The 17,000-nt window shown below is 43.4% G+C and overlaps 1 protein-coding gene and 1 long non-coding RNA gene across 2 annotated transcripts; one reads left to right on the top strand and one right to left on the bottom strand.

The window, feature by feature from the left end:
- The first annotated feature begins 260 nt into the window (after positions 1-260).
- On the top strand, positions 261-16,762 carry LOC310659735 (fructose-1,6-bisphosphatase 1-like). Its single transcript, XM_083403522.1, has 7 exons — positions 261-546; positions 3,771-3,933; positions 6,045-6,137; positions 8,294-8,434; positions 11,331-11,468; positions 12,771-12,890; positions 16,395-16,762. Exons 1-7 carry the CDS (start codon positions 377-379, stop codon positions 16,584-16,586), a joined length of 1,017 nt encoding a protein of 338 aa, XP_083259648.1. The 5' UTR covers positions 261-376; the 3' UTR covers positions 16,587-16,762.
- On the bottom strand, positions 288-5,832 carry LOC310659796. The gene is made up of 3 exons (XR_014503014.1): positions 2,665-5,832; positions 1,734-2,298; positions 288-1,473 (listed from the first exon to the last, which is right to left on the bottom strand). It is a non-coding gene; the product is annotated as an uncharacterized lncRNA (long non-coding RNA).
- Positions 16,763-17,000: the final 238 nt, after the last annotated feature.

Below are 17,000 nucleotides of genomic sequence, written 5' to 3'. Positions count from 1 at the left end.
TTCCTCTTCTCTGGTTCCCGCTTCTCCTTTTCCCCCTCCTCCGCCTCTCCCTTCCACGCGAGCGCAGCTGCGGCATCGCCCCGTTCCAGCATCTCCAGCAGCATCGGAGTGGTCCAGCGATGGAACGTTGCAACACCTGGATACGCAAAGAGGTGCCTAAGTTCTTTCCTCCGCCCCTGAGCCGGGATAGGGCCGCCCCCACCCCGCCCCCTGGCAGGATTGGTCCGTTGAGCGAGGGAAGGTCGACGCCTCTTTCCTTCCACCCACTTTTCCCGCCCCGGAGTGGTAGATAGTTCCGGGCTCCAGAGAAAGCTGTCGTCTCCAGAGCGCAGCTACAGCAACTCTCTCGCCGCCGCTGTTTTCAGTGTCAGTCACCATGACGGACCGATCCACCTTCGACACGAACGTGACCACCCTGACTCGGTTCGTGATGGAGGAAGGCAGGAAAGCCCGGGGCACCGGGGAGCTCACGCAGCTCCTGAACTCGCTGTGCACGGCTGTCAAGGCCATCTCCACCGCCGTGCGCAAGGCGGGCATCGCTAACCTGTGAGTCTGCCGAGTACCTTTCTCTGCATCCTTCGCCTTGAATTCGCCCGTCGCTGCTCCTCCCTAAGCGGAGAGAGGCGCTTTGGTTTGCCTTTCTCAGTCCCCCACCCCAGATCGTCCGCCAAGTGTCCCGGGTCAGCAGCCCAGGGCCCTAGCGTGGTTCCCTTGGGTGTTGTACTCCAACGCCCATAAGCCTGACCAGCATGATCAATAGGTAAAAATGATGAGAGCTGTAGTCCAGGAAAGTCTGGAGGGCCACAAAACCGCAGGAAACCCCTTCCCGGAGTCTAGTGGCAAATCCCCCCCCCAATAACCTGGAAGTGGTCTTTCCCTATATTATATTTTCTTGACATCACCTCTTTCCTGAGGGTTCTGCTTGGCACTCTGAAGCAGTCCGTGATCCACCAAGATGCCAGCAAATGTTGTCTTTGCTTGAGAAAGAGATCAGCCTTGAGTCCAGGGCCGGGTGCTCTCTGTATACTCCCTGGGTGGTATTCAACTAGGGTTTTCGTAGAGTAGACCTGTTGACATTAATGAGCTTGCTCCTTAAATTAGCATCTATCAAGTATTAACTCCCAAGCCCTAATTTTCTACCGTCCTGGGTTTATTTTTATCACATACTTCATCTTGGCAATGAAGTTTCATTTGCTAACTATCTAATACCATATCCGTATTTACGACATGCACTAGGATATTTCACATCCTGTCTAATGGAAATCTTGGGGCTGCATTTTAATCTGGTGGTGTATGCCAGCATGAAGGTTACTTCACACGACGCACTATTTCTTCATATCCTGTATGCACAATATAACGTAAGAGCAGCTCTGCTGGATCAGATCACAGGTCTGCCTAGTCCAGCATCCTGTTTCCAAAGTGGTCAACCAAATGCCTGTGGGAAACCCACAAAGTTGATATCTAGGCTCTCCACTGAGAGCCAGTGAGGTGTAGTGGTTAAGAGTGGTAGACTTGTAATCTGGTGAACCAGGTTCGCATCTCCGCTCCTCCACATGCAGCTGCTGGGTGACCTTAGGCTAGTCACACTTCTCTGAAGTCTCTCAGCCCCACTCACCTCACAGAGTGTTTGTTGTGGGGGAGGAAGGGAAAAGGAGATTGTTAGCCACTCTGAGACTCCTTCGGGTAGTGATAAAGCGGGATATCAAATCCAAACTCTTCTTTTCTTCTTCTACTTCTGTTCCCCAGCCAACTAGTATTGAGAGGCATACAGCCATAATGACCAGAAGTCACCAACAGTCTATGATTTTTTAAATCTCATTTTAAAGCTGTTGGCGTTGGTGGCTTACTCCTGTTTAGTTTTTCCCTCTCCATGGAAACATAAATTAATGAACTGAACATAAATTAAACTGGATATAAAAGTTAGTTGACAGTATTTCAGAGCACTACAGGAAAGAGGAAAAGCACCCTTGCTTAGGAAGGTTTGGTTTAGTCCCATATTTCTCCATCTTTTGGAACACAATATAAATGCATTTTTTCCCCTCCCTTCCTAAAACCGAAAAAAGCCTCGAAGTACAGATCTCACAATGAAACCTGAGCGCGATTGCCATTTTACTATGTTTACTCTTTGATGAGCAAGTCATGATGAAAGTGCAACCTTTTGTAATTCCATCTTCATGGAAAGAGGAAGCACAGAGACACTGATGTTGTCACTCTCCATGTGTACATCTGTTTGCACATATTTCGTTAAAACTCTTTATCAGGCGGTTATGTTGGTCTTTCCTCAATTGCAATATATAGCTACCATATTTTTTGCACCATAACACTCACTTTTTTCCTCCTAGACAGTAAGGGGAAATGTATGTGCGTGTTATGGAGCGAATGCCTGCGGGTGGCGGGGGGATCTGCTGCAGTCGTGAGCAGAGGATCCATGGTTCCCCTTCCTTCCCTCCTTCGTGGTTGCAAAGCATGGATCCACATGGATCCTCAGGATTTTTGCATTGGGCTACTCCAAACTCACCGTCAGATCGCATGTCTGTGGCCACATCATGAACCACAAAAATCATATATCCACTATTTCGTTTAGAATATTTGTTTTTCTTGTTTTCCTTCTCTAAAAACTACGTGCGTGTTATGGTCTGGTGCGTGTTATAGAGCGAAAAATACGGTAATTTAAAGCAAAGTTGAACAGTAGCCGTTTATGGTGCTATTGATACACTGTGACTCTCTTATCTGCATTATTGTTAATGTGTTACTCAGACAACATTTCAGTGGAATCTCTTACTACGTGGTCCTGGGTGGTATTCACATTTTATCTATGTGATTTTATTATGGCATGAATTCATTACAATTATATGATATTAAACATTTAAAATACAAGGCTACATAAGCAAAACAGTAGCATTAAAAGAATTTCAGGAAAATACAGAAGCAAGCTTTAGCCTTTGCCCTCTTTGATTATAATCTGGACAGCTTTGTTGCATTGGAGCAAGGTAATATTTACAGTTCAAGGTACGCTTTTTTCATATGCGAGTGCTTGCTTCAATCACACATGAGTTCCCTTGCTCAATTCAGCCTTGAAATGGCTTTAAAGGACAACAAAGATCAAATAATTAGTTTGTCCCCTGTTTGAAAAAAATACGTATATATTTGGCAGTTTAAAAATAAGCCATTTTAAGTCCCATTTATTTCAGATGGAAGTTAACCATGAATTAAAGTCTTGTTGGTTCAAATCAGTGAGATTTAAAAGTGCTTAACTGGTTGGATCACATTGGGGGAGACTGCTAGATGTTGACTCTCTTCAGGCAATTCTCTTTCAGGGGGTGGAAATAACACTATTGGCATCTTTTGCAGCTATTTTTTAATTTGTTAAATTAAAAAATGCAGTTGTCAGCATTTTCTGAAGAAATGTAAGAGAACTTACTAGTGTATTAAGATTTTAAGAATTAAAATGAAAATTAAGAAGGGTGGTGCGATCTCTTTTGAGAGTTACAAAAGAAGCATCAGTTTGGAAATATATATATGAATAAGTCAAGATACTTGTCTATGTGTTTCTTGCCTACCTGTCTCAATATAGAACTCTTAACTAATTATTGAAAGTAAGGGTGCAACCCTCACTGAGGATAACAAGATCTGGTGGAACCAAATTATTTGGGGATCTGTGTGAGATATCTAAATCATATTTGATACAAGAGTGGCTGGGACATGTCCCTACTTATTTAAACACACACACACACAAATCTTTTACTGGTCATCTATTCTTCCCTGTTCAGATATGGAATTGCTGGTTCTACCAATGTCACAGGAGACCAAGTCAAGAAACTGGATGTCCTTTCCAATGACATGGTGATCAACATGCTGAAGTCATCTTTCACAACTTGTGTGATTGTCTCTGAAGAAAACAAAGATGCCCTTATAGTGGAAGAAGATAAACAAGTCAGTACCTCTCAAAACTATCCCGATGCTTGCTTTCCCGTTGGCATTGAGCAACAGCTGTCTCTTCAAACATGTAAAAATTAACCTAAGATACAGAAAACAGGACAAAGGGCAGTGGCCTTCTGAGGTCAGAAAAACGTAAGCAGGCTCTGCTCTGTTGCCTGTGGCGCTAGACATTATGAGGGAAAACGCTCCCTTCTTGTGTTGATAAATGGTAGGGAGGGCATTGGTGGGGAGAATTGGTAGACAAAAGGGGTGCGTATAAGCCTTTCAGTGCCTGTTGATTCTCCCAAGTTTTTCAAAGCTGGAAGTGAGCCCAACTGCAGGAAAAACAGCCAGGAAAAGGCATTTTGCAGAAGATAATTGATGAGCAGAGAGAGTAAATACCCTTTCCATCCACCTGTTTCTCCATGCTAAGCCCTGTCCAGTCTCTGATTCCCATTATCTTGTAAAATGTAGGATTGGTATTCCATGTTTCCTGATAACTTCTGTCAGGGCTAAACTAGATGATGTCCACGCTAAACTCTTACTCCCTGTTGCCTGAGCTACAGCAAATTCATTAATTTGCATTATATGAGGAAGTTTTGAAGAAGGTATGTTGAAGCAAGTCCGCTTATCAGCACCCAGCCCCACCGGGATGGACCTGACTTCAACTTCCTTTGATGGGACCAAATACAGGACTGGTTTTCCTTGCCGTCTTCTATATGCCAGCATGGAATCTTCACATAACACTATATGCAAAATCACCAGTTGGTTGAGATATTCAAAAAGTATCCTGTTACTAATGCAGGAGGTACACATTGCCTGGGAGGATAGAGGTGGCAGGGACACACCCCACAACTGCTGCACAGCAGGGCCTGAGGTCCTCCCCGTGTTACTGGACTACAACTCCCATCGGCCCTGACCAGTGACCATGCATGCCTGGGGCTGTTGGGAGTTGGAGTCCAGGAGAAATCAGTACATACAGGCTAAAGCTCCTGTGTTGGCTAGCAAGGCCGATCCTACACCTTTATAAGTGTTGATATATGCTGTTGTTGTACTGTGTATTTTGTGTCTATGGACTGCAATAAAGCTGTGCATGTGTTACTAATGTGTGTAAAGGACTGGGAGTGCAGCACTGTGAAGCTGCCATGGGCAATGCCCTTGCATGCCTGATAAGATGGCGGGTAGATTTGGGAGAGTGTGATGGTAGCAGAAAAAAGCAGAGGGAGGAAGACAAGGAGCATGGGATGTTTGTAAGTGCACAGTAACAAAAGCGAGAAGGAGAATGGCTGCCCCAGCGAAGTCATGATGGCTGGGGCTGATGGGATTTGGAACTGAGCAACATATTGGGGGCTCCACTTTGGCTATCCCTGCCATCAACAGTTTTCATCAGATTAACAAAAGTTTAAATAATCAGTTGTGTACAACAGCCCTTCCCTGTTGGCCTAGGGTGTGGTTGTGTGTTTATGATTGGCTGTGGTGAATTTTGTTTTCATGTGTGAGTGGGGTGAGTGGGTGTTTTTGAACCCGGTTAGCCATATTGATTCGTATGCTGTTGGTGGATTCTTGTCGTTGTCTTGTTGGGCTGTGTATGTGATAAAGGGGAGCCATACAGGGGTGAAGGCTTCTTCATCCATTTGTCCCCGTGTCACACAAGCAAATAGTAAAGAGAACCTGCACAAGTGACACTGACACAAAACCCCACACATACATTGAGTAAAATAGAAACATTGCCACCCGACTCCACCTCCACTCACCACGGCCCCCTCCACCTCTTTTCCCCTTTTCTTCCTAACGTAACACCAATGTCTCAGCAAATTAAACTGATCTGTAGAAAATGTAACTTGAAAAAAGAGACATTGCACATACTTTTGTAAACCAAGAAACTTTTAATTAAAAATACGTTAAAAAAAAAAAGGTTGTGGGTACCTAACACATATTTAACACAATTCTCCTTTCTCACTTAATCCTCATCTACATAAGAGCCATTGGCAATTGAGCCATCATTAGTGTGAATGTTGCCTGAAATCACCCTCAAAACATTATTCAGTTGGAGTATTTTCACAGTGAAACAAGCACTATACACATCTAGTTTATTTTAAGAATATTTGAATGTTTCTATCTTCTAGGGCAAATACATAGTCTGCATGGATCCACTTGATGGCTCATCTAACATTGACTGCCTTGTTTCTATTGGGACCATTTTTGCTATCTACAGAAAGGTAGGATATATTTAATGGTTGCTTACGGAAGTAGTGAGGTAATAGGAGTAATGAAGAAAATACACTGCTTTGAGGACTGGGTTTCTGCTTATGTTAATATTGAACATTTTACGTTCTCATGGTCAGTCAGTAGGGACAAGGGTTAACTGAACAGAGTGAATGTAATATGTGAAACAAAAATAAAATTATATCAGATTTTCTTTTGTTGAAGTGGATTGGTGTTAGCTGGCTTAATAGAATCTGTTCCATGGGTTTTAACGGTGCAAACTGACTTTTCACACAGGGAAATGATCTTGCAGCATAACCTGCAAACTTGCTATGTAATCCTCAAAGCACTTTTGTTTGTAAGAGTTCTGTTAACTCCAGAGAGGATGTTACTTGCACCTTATTTTGACAGGCAGTTAAACTGTTTAAAGAGACCTGAAGTTCTGGACTAACATGTTTTTAAATAAGCAAGCTGATTGTGTTTAAGGCACACACCCCGTTTTAATTGTTTAGCTTCTAGAATAGGATGTCTTTGAATCATATACTCTGGAACTTAAAACCTAACCTCAGCCATACAGCAAAATAAGATAGTGTATTGACAGCCAGGTCTTATCTATTTTATGCTTATTTACTATATATGGGTCAAAAGGAGCTTCCAGTGGCCTATCCAGCTCAGTGCTGTCATTCTCGACTCTCAAATATCCCTCCATTGCAACTTTGGCATGTATACAATTGGCTTAATAATTCATGTAAACTTTTCCATTTTCACTCGCATGTGGGTATGCCAATCAGGGATGCACTTGGAGCCTAAATTGGAAGGTGGATAATGTGGGCAGGAGTCTCTACCTTTTGTTGGGGACCCCTTACTCTTGTAAAAAACAGTTGTGAATACAGTCTTACCTCGGGATAAATGTGCTTCAAGTTAAGTATTTTTGGGTTGCGCTCCGCGGCAATCCAGAAGTAACGGAGCGCGTTACTTCTGGGTTTCGCAGCGCGCGCATGCGCAGACGGTCAAAATGACGTCACACACATGCGCAGAAGCGCCGACCTGTGCACACACAGACAGATCCCATTCGCATCCCAAGGTACCACTGTACAACATATCACATCCAAGCTCCAGAACTCTAAAAAGGAAAGGGGAGGGAATTGGGCCATGTGCCACATGTTCCCTGAATCCAGTGCCCACTTCCAGGGATTCTGAGACAGAATGCTTGTGGACATGGCAACTGCAAGCAGCATGACTTTTAAACCCACAAGTAGGGCCATACGTGAGGCTGACAGTCACGTGACTCCTTACTCAACCTAATTTGAAAAGATAAAACAGTCACACAAACCAATAATGAAGTTGTTTGCTAGCCAAGCAGAAGTCTTAATGAGATACTTCAGATTAATAATTTGCTACAGTGATGAGGAAAGGGACGCGGGTGGCGCTGTGGGCTAACCACAGAGCCTAGGACTTGCCGATCAGAAGGTCAGCTGTCCGAATCTCCGCGATGGGGTGAGCTCCCATTGCTCGGTCCCTGCTCCTGCCCACCTAGCAGTCGAAAGCACGTCAAAGTGCAAGTAGATAAATAGGTACCGCTCCGGCGGGAAGGTAAACGGCGTTTCCATGCACTGCTCTGGTTCGCCAGAAGCGGCTTAGTCATGCTGGCCACATCACCCGGAAGCTGTACGCCGGCTCCCTCGGCCAATAAAGCAAGATGAGCGCCGCAACCCCAGAGTCGGCCACGACTGGACCTAATGGTCAGGGGTCCCTTTACCTTTACCTTACAGTGATGAGGAACGGCAAGTGTCCCACAGAGCCCCACTCCTCTCCAGCAATAAATGGAGCCGTTAAACTTGTGCCAGCCTCATAGAATTCTGTTTTAGCTCCTGACATTGATTCTTCCTCTTTCTTTAACCATCTCCATATTTGATGCTTCATGGGAAGAGAACAACAGCTTAAAGTTAAAAGCTTTTAATGTCCAGATTTTAAGGTTCTCGGGGAAGGGTCATAGCTCAAGTGGTAGAGCAGTTTCTCTGCATGCAGATCCCAGGTTCAGTCCCCAGAATCTCCACATAGAGCTGGGAATAACGCCTGTCTGAAACACTGGGAAGCCCCTGCAAAAGTTCGATGGACCAATGGCCTTTCTCTGCACGAAGCAGCCTCCTGTGTTCTTCTCTTATTCAAGACTTCTCCTGGTGCACCGTCTGAGAAAGATGCTCTGCAGCCTGGGCGCAACCTTGTGGCGTCTGGTTATGCCCTCTATGGCAGTGCCACCATGCTTGTTCTCGCTCTCGAATGTGGTGTCAACTGTTTCATGCTTGATCCGGTAAGGAGTGCTGTTATGGCCTATGAAAATATTATTGTTTGTTGTCATGCTTTTTAAAAAAAATATTTTTATCATTTTCTACAAATGGGAAATTTTCAAATATTTTTTATCATTTTACACAAATGAGTTTATTCTAAGGGAAATTAATAGAGCTTATTCCACCGTAAAAATGTCAAATGAAGTAATACTTTTTAAGGACCAAAATATGCACCTGTGCATCAAACAAACAGAGGGGTTGCAAATACCTGCAATCTTTCAACTCTTTTTTTTTTAAGTAAAATGAAAATTAAAAAATACAGTGTTGTTGTAGAACAAACAAGTTAAAAATTGTACAGAATTTTCAACATGCCAGATAATTGGAAGCAGTTGGTGCCTTTAAAACGGAAGTCGCTAACCAGTGGTCCTCCAGATGTAGGATTCAAACTCCCATCAGTCAGCCACCATAGCAAATGGTCAGAGATGATGGAAGTCATAGGCCAACAACATCTGGAGGGCCAAAGATTACCCAACTCTCCTCTAGAAAAGAACAACAACAACAACAACAATTTTATTATTTATACCCTGCCCATCTGATTGGGTTTCCCCAGCCACTCTGGGCAGCTTCCATCAAAATATAATAAAACGTCAACCATTAAAAACTTCCCAATACAGGGGTGCTGCATATCCTATTCACCCTGCCAAGTCACTGCCACCATTGCTCAGCTCCCCTCATGCAGACCACCTGCAGCCTGTTCTACTTCAGCTCCACCCATAGATAGCTATCAGCCAGGATAGCTAGACATTCCATATTCAGATGTGATATCATTCAGCTTGGACATTGAGATCCAGCACTGAGGGCCTTCTGGCACAAGAAGTGAAGCTACAGGGAACCAGGCAGGGGGCCTTCTCGGTAGTGGCACGCACTCTGTGGAGCATGTCACGGAGATGAGTAACTATATAACCTTTAGAAGGCAGCCCTGTATAGAGAAGCTTTATAATGTTTAATGTTTTGTTATGTTTTTACATATGCTGGAAGCCACCCAGAGTGGCTGGGGCAACCCAGTCAGATGGGTGGAGTACAATTATTATTTTTAAGATCTGAATAGCAGATAGGAAAAACAAGGTGCCAGCCAGCCTGCTACTTGCAGGTGCCAGTAGGGGGCCCTGGATTCCATCATAGTGGCATACTGAGTGCAAACCCAGTGTACACTTTGTGTGCAGCTTCACCAAAGAGCTGGTGCTTGCACTGTCTTGGTTCCTTAAAATATCCCAAACTTGAACTGCTCTCATAAGGATAAAAAGAAAGAAAAAAGAGTTGACTAATTCCCTCTCCCCCTTATCCAATATAAGCTTTGCATGTCCTGTAGTCTGTATAATAAGACACAGCAGCATAGAAAACAGAAGTTATCAAAAGCATCCCACAGCAGAATCAGGTTTTTGGTCAGTCATTATCCCCACAAAATGCAAGCGATCCTGAAAAATGATTATGCATCATAATCAAATTAAGACTTCTAGGAAATTTAAACCCTTTTAGCACTAGTGTGTAGGATGGCTAATCATGATGCTCCAGGTGTTGCTGGACTCGCCTCCCATCATTCCTGATAATTGGCCACGTGAGATTGGGCAGATGTGAGATGGAACCCAACAACATCTGGAGAGCCACTGGCTAACCACACATTTAAGGAGCTTGGAATTTAAGGCAGCAGGTTTTCCTCAGCCTTGTTTTGAAATGGCTACTATCTTCTGTTCATCTACATCTCAACAAAACCATGTTAACAGATGTTCTTGTACACTTTCAGATTGCATCTGATGTCTTAAAGAGTAAGTGGGGTGTTTACGTATGTGTGTGTGCGCGTGTGTGTTAGAAAGAGAGGCACCTTAAACACCCTAGAATCTTTTCATCTTTGTGCTTCTACAATAGAAAGCATGTTTCAACATAGCTGATGCCGTGCAGCTTCAATTAAAATTGCTTTCTAGATGAAGCAAGGTTGCATAGCCTTGCTTGGGTTTGTCCATGTTTGTTCAGTTTAAAAGAACTGGAGTTTATTTTCTATTGTTAGAGCCCAGCATTCTCCAATATGTGTATCTCAAGTAGTTGCATGCCCTTTGCTTTATTTTTGTTTCTTTTTTAGCAGCTAGACTGTTATGTTCTGTGTATGTAGTAGCATTTTTTTCTTCAAACAACTGTGAAGAAATGACAGTGTGGTCATTGCCTACAAATGGTTTCATGAGCATTTCAACAGGGCAATATTGATAAAGGTTGCTGCAAACTGTTTGGAGGCCTTGCCCTAGTAAACAGGATATTGGAAAAGGTATTCTTAAGTGCTTGAAGTTTCCCACCCAAATATTTATATACTGCTTTTATCAGAAAGGAACACAAGGCAGTTTACAAGAGAAAAGAAAATTAAACAATATAGCGTACAAAATAGATAAAACATCAAAAGCCATAAAACCAGTTTCCACTCACTCTACTCACACAAATTCCACATTCGCTAACTAACCTATAGTTGAAGTCAACCTGTGCATATTCACCAACCTTGTAACACACACAGCTCTCACGCTCAATGATTACAGATCCTAACAGTCCATACTACAACCCTGGCAGCCTAACACGCTAAGAGACAAAAAGCAAATTTAATCTGTGACTCCACCAAACCCAGTTAAAACCTCACGCTCCTTCACACAGGGCTCTTGTTAATACCTTCATAAGGGAATTGCATGAACTGGATGCATTTGGTAAATATGCTCTGGCTGGTCCTCATTTGTAGACATGCACTATTTTGCCTGTATTAACTTGTCCGACACTGATTCACATAGCAGTATTTTTTGTTTTGTCTTGTAAATGATGAATGCAATTTACTCAGAAATAAAGTGTATGCTGTACAAATGATAAGGCTTGCTTTTTTTCTTACGCTAGGCCATTGGGGAATTCATTTTGGTCAACAGGGATGTAAAAATAAAGAAAAAGGGAAATATCTTCAGCCTCAACGAGGGATATGCTGCATACTTTGACCCTGCTGTCACAGAATATCTCAAGAATAAGAAATTTCCACAGGTAAGCTTTCACATCCTGCAAATAAATTTGCCATCAAGATATTCCAGAAGACAACATTTCTTTTAGTCCATATATATTTGCTTTATATAACTTCACAGTGAGTGGGACCCTCACTTGTGCGTTGGGTCAAAAGCACCTTTCTCAACAAAAGAGGCTCCTCTGGATCCAACCCAATCTTTTTTGTACAAAGCTTAGAAACAATTTTGTGGGTGCAAAGTGAACCCATGGATGTAGCCATTGTGTCATGTCCAGAGAACCCTAAGACTTGGTTCAAACATTAGAAGTTTCCTGGTGTGAAAACTCTTCTTAGGGAAATGGATGGGAAGGTGTGTGAATTGTTACCTGCACACAGTACTCAGCTTCACACCATTTATAAGTACAGTGGTACTTTGGTTGTTGAACGGCTTGGCTCCCAAACAAATCAGCTCCCGAATGCTGCAAACCTGGAAGTAAGTGTTCCGGTTTGCGAACATTTTTCGGAAGTCGAATGTCCGACTTCTGCGGCTTCCGATTGAGCGCAGGTAGCTCCTGCAGCCAATCGGAAGCCGCACCTTGTTTTTTGAACGGTTCCGGGAGTCGAACAGACTCCCAGTATGGATTAGGTTTGACAACCAAGTTACCAGTGTACTGTCTGGGAATTTCTGATAGGCAGTAGTAAACACAATACAGTGGTACCTCGCAAGATGAATGCCTCGCAAGACGAAAAACTCGCAAGACGAAAGAGGTTTTTGTTTTTTGAGTTGCTTCGCAAGACGAATTTCCCTATGGGCTTGCTTCGCAAGACGAAAACGTCTTGCGCCTTTTTCTTAAAACCACCAATGCATTCCTATGGGAAACCGTGCTTCGCAAGACGAAAAATTCACAAGACGAAAAAACTCACAGAACGAATTAATTTCGTCTTGCGAGGCACCACTGTACAATAGGCACATGAGTGATCATTGCACATACTGACTGGCTTGCTTTTCTTACAGCTTAGGAATGTTGTAATTTTGTTGCAGTCTGCACAGATGGTGTGCTTCAGCATTTACTGATTCCTTGTCTTCTTGTGTGACTTAGAAGCATGACTGACATTTGCATGGCTGGCTTCCCTATAGTGAGCCTAGTGATGGCCTGGGCAAAAGGGCTTCTTCCATTTATTGGGAACACCTCCTGTCCTTCCTATTGGATGCTACAGCACCCAACCAGGAAGCTGCCATCTGGACCCAGCCTGGGACAGAGGCAGCTGCTATCCATTTCGCATCAGTCTGGGGAATGTAGAACTTCAGAACACTTATACAATATTTCACCAATCTTCTCTTCTAGGATGGTAGCGCTCCCTATGGCAGCAGATACATAGGTTCCATGGTTGCTGATGTGCATCGTACCCTGGTGTATGGAGGAATCTTCCTATATCCAGCCAATTCAAAGAGCCCCAAGGGAAAGGTAACATAGCTAGCACATGCTTAATTTTTTACAAGAATTCATCATGTGATGCTTCTATTTTTTTCATGTTTTACAACTGAATGTCCTTCTAAACTACATGTTTAGTTATCAAAGTCTGGGCACTCTGGTCAAGGTCATAGAAAGGCACTGTTATATTTAACAACAGGCAGGGAGAACTCATGCTTTCCCTTTGTAAGATGAGCGGTAGGACTATCCGTCGTCATTTGGCTTCCCCCGGTATGTATCTGGCTTCTCTGCTATGCAAGATAGGACACAATTGAGCAGCGCTGTGATGGTGTAACGTCCAAGGAACTGGGTGATGCTCCCAACCAAAAGTGTAGGGAGTTCTGGGGGAAGTGAACTGCTCTGAGACCTCCAGGTATAGGCTGGTATAGAAATTAAATAAATAAATAAATTAAAAGTGCACCTGGACAAAAAGTAAATAGTAAGGGGCTTATCACAGAAGTAGAGCACCCATTCTAAAAGGCACAAAATGGGGCTTGGTGGATCATTATGTTGCCCTTTTCCAGGCAAGGATTTACTGAAATAAGTGGTAGGTAAAATGTCATCAATCCTTGGGAAACATCTCTTCCCCTTTGTGTGCTGGATCAGAGGCTCCTGAATGAAATACGCTTGGGCTAGGCTGTTATCTATAATCACCAGATGGATTCCTTTCCCCTTGCTAATTAGGTTAATACTGATTGCAGTACTTTTTGGCATCACTCCTTTAGGCACTCAGCTTTATTTCTCTCACACACCCTGTCCCAAATCGCCTGTGACATACAGAGCTTTCCCTGTCCCCTGAGTTTGGGGAACTTAAAGCTAAAATTTTATGAGCTTACAACTTGAAACGGGGGCTAAACTAGATATGACACACTAGATACTTGAATAGGGGTAACCTATTGGGGGAGAGTTCTTGTTTTCGTTTACTAGTATGTTATATATATATATATATATATATATATATATATATATATATAGTAAACCACCCTGTAATCCTTGGATGTACCAAGTTTCCTGCAGGAATTTAATAAACAAAATTTAAAAATTAAAGTGTAAAACATACTCTGCAATCAGAAAACTAGCACACCAAGGAGTGAGCTGGAATCTTTGTCCTGATGTGCTAGTTCTTTTAGTTTTGCAGGAAACTTGGTACACGAGGGAATAAATAAAAAATGGCATCCCCTGCCTGCGATCTGAAGTGGTACAGTCCACATCACCACTCAGGATTCTACCACTTCATTCTGGATAAACTAAAACTGGGAAATTTGGAAAAGACTTTGCATCTGACATATGAGACCGCAACAAGACTAATCTGCCTAATTGTTGAATTGCCAATTTTGATGGCTAGTATCATTATAAGGAGTAGGATATTCTGCTCCACAAAAGAGCAACCATTATTGAGTTGCATTCAGTTTTCACAGGTTTTTTCTAACATGGCATTCAAGTATAATCCCAGCCTACCAACAATTGAGAAGAAAGTGCGGTGGTTTCTATGGCAAACTCTTTCCCAACTCTTAACTGGGCAAGGGAAGGACCTGCGTTTATTCAGCCAAAACCTAATCTGAACTACAATGCTTGCTCCAGCCTGTAGATAAGAGGCAGTTACTCATTTACACAGAATGTCACAAACAGGACCTTTCCCTCTACTTATGAGCAAAGCAGTACTGCTTCTGTTAATAGGCTTTGTCCTCTTGCATAGTTTGGTTGACCAGCTGTGCACCTGTGTACCTTTCCCTCAAGAACTCACGCTGATCTACATAGTTCCCACCCTTCTCTCCACCCAACTTTTATCCTTATAATATCACTGTGATTTCATTTAGCCTGAGAGATAATGACTAAATAAATATCCAGTGAACCTCATGGCTGAGTGAGGACTCTAACCTGGGGGTCTCTGCAGTTCTGATCTGTAATGGTTCTAGGGATTGCTTGTGCATACGTTGCCTTTACTCATGGCTAGCTTGCATGGCTGAACCCTTTCTGACAGGACAGCCTGTATTCCGTGGCTGCCTCAGTTGCTGGCAGAATCCGTCAGTGGGCATTTCTTAAACCGCTTCCAACATAAAAGCTGTTTGATGCCCAGTCTCCTCCCCCGTTGCCTGCGCGAAAGCTTTCTGCGCAAGGTGGGTGTGGGCAAAGGAGCACTTGTGCCCTCTCCGCTGGTCTCCTGCGAAGAGTCCTGGAGCCACCTCTCCGATTCCTCTATCTCCTCCCCTTCTCCACTGGTGTTACGCTGATTACCTTCCCCAGCGGATGGGCTATCCCTCCTCCTACTAGGACCCTCTCCTCCATCGTCCGGGAGCCTCCTCTCCGCCTCCCGCTCCGATGGCAGTTCCCTGACATGATCCAACCAACTAACTCAGAAATATGGAAGTTATGGCCCTTCAGATGCTGTTGGACCAGAACTACCATAATCCCTGACCATTGGCCATGCTGTGCTGTCAACAAGTCCAACAAGAACTGTCTGCTGCTTCTCCATTCCTACTGTAACTTCAGCCCTTCCAACTGACCCCATATTACAAAAGCACTCCTGGTTTCTGACTTGATCCCAGAATGTCCCGCGTTTCTCTTATCCTCCACGTCTCAGGGGACAATTAAAAGTGGTGAGTGCAAGTGCAGAAGCGGAAAATAAAATCCCTGCACCAAATGAAGGAAAAGGTCACCAGTCCACTTTAAAGGTCTTCCATCGCAATGCTTCTGCAACCAGACATTTCTTAGGAAACATGGGGAGTGTTGAGTCCTTTATTGCAAATGGAATCTGACACTGTCTACTCAGAAGGAAGCCCCACTGTATTCAATGGAGCTTACTTCCACCTAACTGGGTCAAGACTGGGCAGCCTTACACGGCCATCTGAAGCATTTTGACTCAGAACTAAGTCCCACTGAGTTCCATAGGATTTACTCTCTGGTATGTTCCTAATCATTCTCACAGTTTTTATCATCATCAGCATCATCCCACCTTTTTCCTTGACAAGGACTCAAGGCAGCTTACCGCTAAAATTTTATATCATTTGCTTTATCTGTGGAAGGTGTTGTACATGATCCCTTCCCTCACATTTTTTCTTTACAACAACCCTGTGACATAGGTAAGGCAGAGAGGTTGCAATTGGCTCAAGGTGACTGATGTTGATATGTCTATGTGTACGGTGAAATCAAACACGGGAGACGCTTCCAGATGTAGAATAGGATGTCCCTATACTCATCGGAGAAATGTTGGAGGAAATGTAACTATGATACCACACTGCCTCTCTAAGCATAAACATGGAATGAAAACCTCAGTTTCCTACCTGCACCAATACTATCATTAGAAGCATGCTTCTTGAGGAGCAATCCCCTTTGGACACAATGGAACTTATTTCTGAGTAATCATGTGGACATTTGCAATGTAGAAAACCTGTGCAGAGAGCACTATACAACTGTAGCACACTCTTCCTGTGAGTATAGCATTTGGCTCAAGTGCAGTGCTGATGCCTGATCTGTTATTTTTAACATGTGTAATTCCAGTTGAGGCTCCTCTATGAATGCAACCCCATGGCTTTTATCATCGAGAAGGCTGGAGGTCTTGCAACAACAGGCAAGGAGGCTGTCTTGGACATAGTGCCTGAAAACATTCACCAGCGTGTGCCTATTGTCTTGGGGTCTCCAGACGATGTGCAGGAATACCTAGCCATGGTCAAGAAGCATTCAGCTAAATGAGGAGAGGGCGGCTGCATCTGCCATTGGAGTGCCTTTCAACTGGACCAAAGACCATAACTGTGCAAAACTACGGACTGAAGCAAATTTACAGAATGCAAAAGAGCCATTACTTCAATATGCATAAAAAGCAAACTCAATGCATTTTGCTGTGCCATTAAAAACAAATCTAAAAAGCTGTTTCATTTGTAACTTACACAGTAGGCGGCTTGCAATTTCAGGGCAGATCAGAGGGATACATGGGTAGTCTGAATAAACTAGAATGTTTATGATGTGAGTGATGGGTTAATCCAGAACATGGGTGGAAACTGTTATGGCCTCTTTTTATTTCAGCTCACATGCAGCACAGTTAACAGTGGTCATCTCCAGCTTTGGGAGAACAAGCACAGAATTATACTGCTACAGCTATAGCCATAT

This window comes from Podarcis tiliguerta, assembly GCF_965153285.1.
Source record: "Podarcis tiliguerta genome assembly, chromosome: 11".
Classification (NCBI taxonomy): domain Eukaryota; kingdom Metazoa; phylum Chordata; class Lepidosauria; order Squamata; family Lacertidae; genus Podarcis; species Podarcis tiliguerta.
The sequence above is the reverse complement of the archived record's forward strand: the minus strand, read 5'-3'. Positions and strand labels throughout refer to the sequence as shown.

Bases quoted from the DNA above. Each gene is read 5' to 3' on its own strand.
- LOC310659735 (XM_083403522.1), top strand. From the start codon at position 377: ATGACGGACCGATCCACCTTCGACACGAACGTGACCACCCTGACTCGG. The intron at 547-3,770 runs GTGAGTCTGCCG...TTCCCTGTTCAG, and splicing joins AAGGCGGGCATCGCTAACCT to ATATGGAATTGCTGGTTCTA. The intron at 11,469-12,770 runs GTAAGCTTTCAC...CTTCTCTTCTAG, and splicing joins AGAATAAGAAATTTCCACAG to GATGGTAGCGCTCCCTATGG.